Source organism: Carassius auratus, chromosome 19, assembly GCF_003368295.1.
Source record: "Carassius auratus strain Wakin chromosome 19, ASM336829v1, whole genome shotgun sequence".
Taxonomy (NCBI): Eukaryota; Metazoa; Chordata; class Actinopteri; order Cypriniformes; family Cyprinidae; genus Carassius; species Carassius auratus.
The window spans coordinates 14,339,168-14,349,674 of NC_039261.1; the positions used below are offsets into that span (position 1 = coordinate 14,339,168).

General features: G+C 38.7%; 2 protein-coding genes across 2 annotated transcripts; one reads left to right on the forward strand and one right to left on the reverse strand.

Annotated features, from left to right (window-relative positions):
• The first annotated feature begins 63 nt into the window (after positions 1-63).
• Positions 64-5,488, forward strand: pdia8 (protein disulfide isomerase family A, member 8). The gene is made up of 13 exons (XM_026289040.1): positions 64-253; positions 468-546; positions 1,009-1,126; positions 1,206-1,313; positions 1,485-1,614; positions 2,609-2,722; positions 2,798-2,923; positions 2,995-3,177; positions 3,408-3,516; positions 3,590-3,718; positions 3,802-3,881; positions 3,957-4,014; positions 4,114-5,488. The coding sequence occupies exons 1-13, from the start codon at positions 93-95 to the stop codon at positions 4,201-4,203; spliced, it is 1,485 nt and encodes a 494-aa protein (XP_026144825.1). The 5' UTR covers positions 64-92; the 3' UTR covers positions 4,204-5,488.
• Positions 5,427-9,891, reverse strand: csnk2b (casein kinase 2, beta polypeptide). The gene is made up of 7 exons (XM_026289041.1): positions 9,760-9,891; positions 9,118-9,198; positions 8,882-8,984; positions 7,755-7,870; positions 7,561-7,636; positions 6,583-6,772; positions 5,427-6,477 (listed from the first exon to the last, which is right to left on the reverse strand). Exons 2-7 carry the CDS (start codon positions 9,187-9,189, stop codon positions 6,387-6,389), a joined length of 648 nt encoding a protein of 215 aa, XP_026144826.1. The 5' UTR covers positions 9,190-9,198; positions 9,760-9,891; the 3' UTR covers positions 5,427-6,386.
• Positions 9,892-10,507: the final 616 nt, after the last annotated feature.

The window sequence follows — 10,507 nt, forward strand, 5'->3', positions numbered from 1 at the left end:
ACATATATCGGTGGAAACCGCCCGGTTATGCGCGTTTGTTTACTTTAGTGTTGGTTTCTGCGAATAGGAAATTATTCCATCTTCCTGTCTTGATGGACAGTGTTACGTTGCGCGTGGTTTTGTGTGTGTCAGCTCTCTGTGTGTGGAGCTCGGCAGCGCGTGGACGCAGTGATGTGCTCGAGCTCAAAGACGCAGACTTCGATTACATCGCGCCCGAGCACGAGACCCTGCTGGTGAAGTTTTATGCTCCATGGTAAGAGAACAATCATTCTTTTGCACATGCGGATATCCAGTTAACAACATTTTGTTGTAAAATAATAATAATAATAAAGAGAAGGTTTGCGTGTATTTGAATCTCGCAGTTGAGAGCTGCTGTGTGTGATGGCGCGCGCTGTCCATGGTACCTCAACACAGCTGACCGCATTTTGTTAATTATGATAGTTTTGCTGCTCTGTTTATGTTCTCAGGTGTGGTCACTGTAAGAAACTTGCACCGGAGTTTGAAACTGCTGCTACAAGAATAAAGGGAACAGTAACTTTAGCCAAGGTATAATTGCTTGCATGTTAGGAATAATTGTGGCTCGATACAGTTGAAGCTTTATTGACAGTGTCTGTGACATGCAGCCAATTACTACATACAGTACAAGACAAATTATTTACAGCAGTGGAAGCCAATGGGGCAAGGCATTGCACTAGGATAAATATAAATATTCACTATTTTTTTGTAGACATTATAGTCTCAAAAATTGTGAAAATGTACAAATAAGGATTTAGTCTTCTATCTCTACTTTACAATAAATGCTATTGTAGCTTTTACAAACATAGTCTGAATAGTTCATGTGGTGATCACCAGATTATGTTGATAGTTTTGAACCTGCAGTATTTCTTTAGTGGAAACTGATCTCAGTGCTCAATATTCAAGAGACTGATGTAGTAATGTTAATACAGGATTGAGGAGAGATTGATGTGAGCTTCAGAGGTTTAAGGATGTGTGACGGTCTTTGTTCAGGTGGACTGCACTGCTAATACAGAGATCTGCAAGCGCTATGGGGTCACTGGATACCCAACACTCAAAATATTTCGGAACGGACAGGAATCATCCTCGTATGATGGGCCGCGCTCAGCTGGTATGTTTAAAGATGTGTGGCATAAATGCAAAAGTCAATCTGCTGTTGATGTGATTGTGTGTGTATCTTTTCCAAACAGAGGGAATCGTGAACTATATGAAGAAACAGGCCGGACCCGATTCTGTGCCTCTGCATAGTGAGCATGACCTGGAGAACTTCATCAACCACTTTGATGCCAGCATAGTTGGTAAGTGCTTTTTATTTCTTCTCTAGATTGAAAACATCTCATGCAAATGTCATTTCGAGATTTTGAATGATATAAATCATGCATGAATGCAGTAAAATTTGAATGGTTAGATGGAAAGTATTTTATTAGTGATGTCTTGTGTTATTTTTACTTGCTCTTTCCATGTCTCAGGATTTTTCTCAGGGACGGACAGTTCTCAGCTCTCTGAGTTTCTTAAAGGAGCCAGTTTAATGAGGGAGAGTTTCCGCTTTGCTCACACCGCAGATCTAGAGCTGGGAAAGAAATACGACGTCAAATATGAGTAAGTGGGTCTAAGCTGGAGCGTCTTAGTTAGGATAGCAAAATAAATAGGCTTATCCATATTAAACGTGAAAACACTTCACATATCTTTTGCTGTTGATGTCAGATTCATCTCTGTCATTTGGGAGAAGCTCACTAAATTAGACATTAAGTCAAGCGAACATGGTTGCAAAATAGTAATAATAATAACAGGGGCTGTTTTAACATTGATAATAATCAGAAATGTTTTTTGGAAAGTAAATCAGCATATTAGAATGATTTCTGAAGGATCATGTGACACTGAAGACTGGAGTAATGATGCTGAAAATACAACTTTGATCACAGAAATAAAATTAATGCTATCAAATGATTAATTTGTGTAGTAAATGTGTAGGTACTATATAATAGACTATAAATAGACATTCATGTATATATTTAAAAGAAAAATATGTTTATTAAATATATTTATATAATGTAAATTATATAAATAGAAATAAGTAAATGCATGTAAATATTTTCAAAATATATACTGTATGTGTTTGTATTTATATATACACAATATTATGTAAACAAAAGCTTATTTTTTTAGGACGCAATTAATCATTTGACTGCACTAATTTAAATTGAAAACAATTGCTTTAAATATAATAATATTTCACAATATTACTGCTTTTAACAAATAAATGCAGCCTTGGTGAGGATAAGACACTTCTTTCAAAAACATTAAAAAATGCTTATCAACCAATGTGTGCATTTAGAAGATATTTAGAAATAAAATTTTCCCCTATAGAAATTAATCATTCACTTGCATATTGGATTTGTTCATTTATGTTAATGTTGATATTTGATCTTAAGGATGTTTTTTGTTCACTTCTGTGCAATTTTGGTACTCTGTTTGGTGGTCACTCTTAAAGTCTGAATCCTAAAGCTAAACCCGTTGAGAACCACTAATACTGATGGTAGCTGGGCGTTCAGGATGAAACTAATATTTAAATCTGTAAACCCTTTGCCTGCAGGTCTGTGCTTCTGTTCCGCCCCCCCAGACTGAGCAGTAAGTTTGAGGAGAGTGTGGTTCACCACACGGGACCCCTGTCCATCACAGGCCTGCGCCGCTTCATCAGAGACAACATGTGAGCCCACACTGACACAACACACACCCCATCACACACACAGCACATGCTGAGATCATTGCTTGTGCTCTGCAGTTTTGGACTCTGTCCTCACCTGACCAAAGAGAACAAGGATTCACTGAGGAAGAGGGATTTACTGACGGCCTTCTATGACTTGGATTATCTTCACAACCCCAAAGGCTCCAACTACTGGAGAAACAGGTGAGTCCTTTAAAATCAGTGAGTGGATATGTTTATTATGAAGTCATAAAGACCTGTCTTTCTTGGTTTAGAGTGCTGAAGGTGGCGACGAAGTTCAGTTCTCAGGGCCTGTTGTTTTCGGTGGCGAACCGTAATGACTTTCTGGAGGAGCTGGAGGATGAGTTTGGTCTGGGCACGTCAGACTCAACTGAGCTGCCGTTTGTCACCATCAGGACACGAACAGGAAACAAATACACCATGAGAGAGGAGTTCACGTGAGTACAAACACTCATACTGTGAAGATCCTGTTTTCAGAAGAGATTAACAATCAATTCTGTTCGCTGAATAATTAGGACCCCAAACGTTTGAACAGTGGTGTTCAACACTAAGACTGAAGTCCGAAAATAGTGTGAATACATTAATATTCTTCATTTGGCTGTGTCCCATGATGCACATCAGAAGCTTTGACGGTGTGATTTGAACTGTTCGTGTGGTCCCTCCTCAGACGAGATGGCAAGTCTTTAGAAAACTTTCTAGAAGATTATTTTTCTGGCCGACTGAAGCGTTACGTCAAATCAGAGCCTGTGCCTGCCAAAAACAGTGCAGCTGTCAAGGTTAGTGAGACGCGTGTGTTTAAATGAGCTTGATTGTCTCATTTGGTCTTTGTTAACACAAGTCTGTGGTCAGGTGGTTGTGGCAGATACGTTTGAGGAGATCGTCAATGACCCAGAGAAAGACGTGCTTATCGAGTTTTATGCTCCATGGTGTGGCCAGTGTAAAAAACTGGAGCCCAAATATACAGAGCTTGGAGAACGGGTGAGTTTTAGCTGACATCAGTGTGTCTTCATCTCTGTCTGAGTCCCGTCTCATTACGTGTTTCTGTTTTATGGTCTTTTCAGCTATACAGTGATCCTAGTATTGTAATCGCCAAGATGGATGCAACTGCCAATGATATCCCACAGGGCTATGACGTGCAAGGGTATGTATTCTCTCAATCAAATGCTTTGTAGTGATTTTAGCTAGCCATTGTTAATGTTTTGTTATTGTTTTGGAGGTTTCCTACAATATACTTTGCTGCTGCTGGCCGGAAAGATGAGCCAAAGCGATATGAGGTGATTTCTTATCACTTATATCAACTACCATGTCCATACTGAATATTTGTCATTGTAAATATCCATTGTTTGTATTTTGTTTTTTTTATTTTATTTCAGGGAGCCCGTGAAGTGAAGGATTTCATCAACTTCCTGAAGCGTGAGGCATCCAAACCTCTTGTTCTGAATGGAGTCAAGGAAGAGCTGTAAACGTTAAAGGAGGAGATTGCTGTATGTTGAGTTATTCAGGAAGAGTGAAGAATCCTGTAGGATCCTGCTGCAGTTCAGCCATATATATCACCATATCAAATAAATCGGCTGCAATCAAGAACATAAAACCAATTGTAATTATACAGAGATCCAGGGCCTCATTTATAAAATGTTGTGCAGAAATTTGATCTTACGGTTATCTCACAAATATGCATGCATGTGATATATAGAAAGAATGTATGCACAGAAAACGCACATATGCCTCTTTTTCAGATGTGAAATCTATGAATTGCAAGTGAACGTAAACTGAATGGTTTCAGCTCTCTGCCTTGTCCGCTCAGACCCTGACGCTGAGCACTTTTCCATGTTAAAGCAAGGTTTTACAAATATGAGCATCAGTGTGGATTTAAGCGCAAGCATACTCGAGGATCAAATCTGTACATACGCCCCCATTATTTATATTGTCCACATCATGATAGAAAATAGTGCAGATTGCTGCTTATGTTGAGTCCTGTTTTGTTGTTTAATCATTTTGTTATTTGTTGCATGAGTTTCATTGATCTGTTCTTTACTGTTTATACTTAACATGTCCGTTTGAACATCTCTGTACACTAGTTATCATTGTTGTTCAACATACGTTTACAAAAATACCAATATCCATGCCCTGTATGGATGGTGAAACTAATCTGATTTCATGCAGTAGATGCACAGTAACTGGTTTCAAGCAGTTTGTGGTGAATCAGCATCAAGAAGCATTATTAATGTTTGCAAAATGGAAAAGCATTTTTTAACCCAAAGTCTGTTATGACACAGGTTGAACAACTGGTTATGTAATGTTTATTTATTGACTATTTATAGAGTTTGGGTGTGAAATGGATGCGGTTTATATTGTGAATGCTGACCTGTTCGTTTCTGTGTATCTATGCCTTAAGGTTTAGTATGTAGGTGGTTTGTTTGACATCTAACTGAAGCTCTGTTCAGCAAGAGATACTCACTGAGGAGCAGAAAATGCTGGTTTATTAAAATAACTACTTTTGGTCAGCCGTTTCTTTCATGAAAACTGTATGCATTAAGAATGAACCATAAAAGTTGCTTATGTTTTAAAGCACTATAATACCACAAGGATACAGAAAACAACTAAAACTTAAATTTATATTACAGACAATTTGAGTTTATATACACACACACACACATCCCAGAGACATGTAAGACTCTCACACAACTTAGGAAAAGACATTTATTGTGAATTCTGAACCCTGGTTCCTCAACAGCTGTAAATAGAGAAGAAAAAACTTTCAACAGGATCAACAAAAAATTAAATAAAACTGATTTATATATTCTACTCTTCAAAGTATTTCTTCTGGTAGAGAGGCATAAACCAGAGAATAAAAACCTGGGCCCATACCGAACAAAAAAACTTCCTAATCGTGGTTCTGTGGTAAATCTAATCAAGTCTCTCTGAAGTAATCTTGACACCAGAGGATTTTAGCAGGTTGGTGTTCGTTCTGACGAGGAGTGCAGGACTGATGATTTAAAACAAAACACTTGTCTAATTAAGAGAGACCGTTTCCTGATTGCATTTGTGTCTTCCCATTTCTGGTCGTTTCTAATACATGCACTGAAAGCTTGGAGTCTGTCAACAAAGAACAGTCACAGACGATCCCAGCTCTATTACTCTGAGCTGAAAACAAATCCAAAATATACTGCCTTCTTCATGCAACAGCCGTTTTAAAATAAGCCAAATATCTGGTTGCACGGAAGAGTGGATTGAACGACGATGTGTCTGCAATCAATCAAACCCTACTTTTATATTCAACCATACATCGCATCATGAACTAAGACAAGTCAATTCATGATGCTCTCGTATGTGAATGTTACTTAACCTTAGTGAACTAAAACAAACAGGACCAGAGAGAGAGCAGAGCCATCCTACACATACCTATCTTTAATTATAACTTTATTTTATATGTGGAGGTTAAGAACTGAAATTGTTTTCACTAGGAACATCTGTACAGTGTTTCCGAGGTAAGGTTTTTATTCCTCCCCAAAGTGTTTTATAGTCTCACTCTCTCCATATTTAAACCTTAGTCTTGGTCGAATCTAAAATTGTTGGAGAAGACTGAGGCGATGCCGACGGACACACAACCCACCCCACCCCACCCCGCCCTGTCCTGCTCAGGGTCTTAGCGGATGGCTTTGACGGGACTCTTGAAGCTGGAGGCTGCCTGCAGCTGTAGCTGGTAAGCCATTGGGTGAATCTTGAAACCATAGAGCCTGGAAGAGGAGAATAACAGCTCTGAGAAACTGACCGATTTTAGAGATGTGAGAAAATCATTTATAAAGAGCAGCAGGTGACCGCCGTATACAGGAAAAACAAACCTGGGCACAAACTGGTTGGCAGGCCTCTTTGGCCGGTACTCAGGGTGCACCATGAAGAGCATGTGGGGGAAACCAGTTCCAAAATAGGCTCCATCGGTGTGATGGTGCCTGGACGACTTGGGTGTGTACACATCCATACACTTAGGGCAGTAGAGCTTCACCATGGCCTCGCCAGGAATATCAGAGAGCCCTGGAGACAAAAACAGACACTAGACTCTCACTGAAACTCAACGTGAATTATCCCTTTACTTGTAATCCTCATTTTTATTAAAGGAACAGTTTATTCAAACGTTTGAGTTCCTTCTAAGCAACTAAACAGATGCTGATCCCCACTGACTTCCATAGTATGGAGAAGGGAAAAAAATACTATGAAAGTAAATGGGGACCAGGCACCTGCCAGATAACCCACATTCTGCAGTCACCCACTGCAATGATAACACTTAGAGCAAGGACAATTTTCATTATAACCCCGATTGGATTTGTTTGAAAGAAGAAAGTCTTATACATCTAGGATGCCTTGAGGTTAAGTAATGTACAGGCTAATTTTCACTTTTGGGTGAACTGACACTTTAAGACGTGAATCTTTTTTCATTGAGTGCACTGATAACACACATGCTCATGTAAATCTGTTAACCCGTTTTCCTTTATCGTGCTTAAGCATAAACCGATCTAGATTTTTGCCCTTTATGACAAGATCACCCAGCATGTAAATATATTAACTTGCTTTCTTTTGGTTTATAGAAGTGTGCATGTGATAGTGTGTTTTGACTGGTTTGTATGAAAACCAGGACAATGGGTTATTTCAATAAGCACTTTTGTTTTGAGTTATCAGTGTATTAGTGTACATGCAAATTTGCTCATTGTCAACATTCGATCAGTTTATGGGATCATCAACTGATTCATAATAAGTGATTATTAACTGATAACAAAGCATTCCTAATTTATATTCAAAAAAATAAAATAAAATGGGACACCCACCAATGGGCAGCATTGGCTGGTTCTCACAGTAAACACGAGGACAGTAGCCAAAATCTCCCTGCTGGTACTTCTCCAGCTGCAAGAGAAAACAAGCACAAGTTCATACATATGAAGCTGATAAAAAAAAAAAAAAAAAAAAAAAGGGTCCTTTGATGAAACTATTAAAAAGACTAGATGACCCAGGGATAACGTACCATCTGGGCAATGCCACGGTTAGTGAGGATATAGCGTGCATGGATCAGTCCATACAGCATCTCAGCAGCCTGCTCGATCAGGTCACTCTGGTTAGGGTTGTCCTCCAGCTCCTCATCTGATACAAACACACACAACAGCAGCATTACACACCTAGGAAATCACAACGTTTAAATTCAGCATGACAGAAATGCGATTACATTTTTCTTCCCTAACGTTGACACACATCTGAGTGAAATGCATTCTCAAATGGGACCTGATTTTCTCCATCAGGAATGGATTGGATGCAAGTTGCTGGAGGGGAAGGACTCTTGTCCCATGCTTGTGCCAGTGCACACGCTATCAGAAGTGTTTTAATAATACATGGATAAACAATTTATAATACATTTTCACATTCCATACATAAAAAACTGCCCATTTTGATGTCATAGTGACTTGGAAATGCAGGTCTGCTCTAGTACTTTTTGAGGTGTTGCACTCAAGAGCAAAAGCATTCATGCATTATTAGTGACATTTAAATCACTCAAAATAAACCAAGTTACAATATGCTTGCTTCTGGGAAACATTTAGCTTTAGTCAGATAATTATGGGCATGTGTGCATAAATCAAGCAACTGTCTAACTTTGGTTAAAGACATTAAACAGAAGAGCAGAGTGAATTCATCTGCTCTATGCGAGTGGGATTCATGGATTCGGTTTTTTTTTTAAGAGATCTTGCCTAAAATTTGATTTTTTTAATGTGCTTGATTGATGGTTTGCACAGCCTAAAGCACATAACCTTCAGGTCACAATGAAACAGGAGTAACAATACATCCTTTCTTCAATGTTTTTTGACCTCAGTGTAAGTATGAAAAATAATTAGGGCAGGACTTAAATGTATGCATCAGTGGTTGATTGGATGTTGAGATGTGGGCTGTTGCATTTCATCTAGGATACTGGTGAACAGGGTTTAAGGGGACTAAATGACTGGAGAAACCCTGCATCCGTCACCAGAGAGATGATTGTCATTTTTACCACAGGATTGTGGCATTTTGATTAAACTATTAGGTCAAGCATTATTTCAAAATCACATTAATTTTGTCAACGCTCCCTTAAACCCATTCAAACATGTGTGTTAAACAACCACTGACCAGGTTCCAGATCCAGGATCATGTCAAGGGCTTGTCTGTAATGGGGGACTTGCTCATTGAGTCCCGTAAGATTAAACTTGTCCTGAATATAGTCCTCATCTACCTGTATGTAGTAAACAGAGATGTACCATACATCAATATTAAATCCAGACTCAATAGTTAAGCTTACATTTGAACACTCCCTGGTCACTCTTATATAGTTACACAATATGAGATGATCAGAGACGAATACAAACCTCACAGAAGAACTCGTTTCCCCGTAGACCACAAAACCAAGAAATCCACGACACTTCCTCTGAGCTACTCATGTTGGGAAACTAGAAAAGAGAGGAGTAAAGCAACATTAAACCAGGACAATAAATGCTCTAAAATTACTTAGTAGGTCTTTAATGGTACTATAAAAAGAAAGTGATAATCATACTGCTGATGTAATGTGTTTCAGATAAGCACATGTTTCTAAAAAATGTATCGCTTATAACGTTAACTGTTTTCATATAAACAACTGACTGGCCTGACTCACGCTAACACAGCCGCTGGTTACCTAATCACCGAGTCAATAAAACACATATCGACACATTCGTTTATGTGTGAACTAAATTAAAACTACTGGCATGTTAAAAATTGTTGTTTTGTGTCTTGATAAATGTTTATTTTGTAGTTCGTGTGTCCGGCTAACGACAGAGCAGTTTAGCGCGCGACAGCTAGCTAACGCTTAAACGTAGGCCGCAGCAAATTCGCCGACTTTCTCAAAAATATGTCGATTGAAGAGTGTCCTAACACATAGAATTAACAATGAATTGACAGAAATAACTCGCACCTATCGAACCTACTATATATTAATCTCTAATACAGCGATAAAAAGCGTTTTTTCGTGTTACCTCAAAAATCTCCCGGGGTCGATGTTGGCCGCAGCGACACAACTGCACGCTGATTGGAGGCTTCCGCTCTACACGCAGCGCGTGATCATAAGGCAGGTCACTTCCGCTCGCACAGAGCTGCGGGTTTTGTTGGAATTGTAGTTTTTCTCATTCGTAGTGTTCTTCGTGGTTGTTGTCTGGAGAGTAAAGTAGGAGGACTAAGTATTCACATAATATGTTAATATAATAAAATATTGAGGATAGCTAATAGTATTGCAAAGCTGACATTTAAAGAGGTCATATGATGAGATTTCAATTGTTCCTTTCTCTTTGGAGTGCTACAAGATCCTGGTTCATAAAGAAGATCTGTAAAGTTTCAGAGACTAAAGTCACAAAACCAAAGAGATATTCTTTATCAAAGTTAAGACTCTGCCACAGCAACACATTTTATGGAAGACCGTTTCGTGAACCTAGGAGAGGTCATTCTGACTTTGCTATAACAATCTGGCGCTTATTAATCAGCTACTGTAAGTATGTTTTGTTATTCATTTAAGTATTTGCTATTGAATGTTCAAAATCTGAGTTTTGCGCATCGTGTGTGTGTGTCCGTGGCTTGTGTAATGCAAACACATACAAGCTTCATCACTGTGCCTGTCACATTACTCTGTTCCCCTTTCATGCTTGAACTAATGGTAAAACTAAGGACATTATTTTCTTTACATTTATTTTGAAAGATGAAGCTCATGATTATGGAAAGGGGCGTTACATT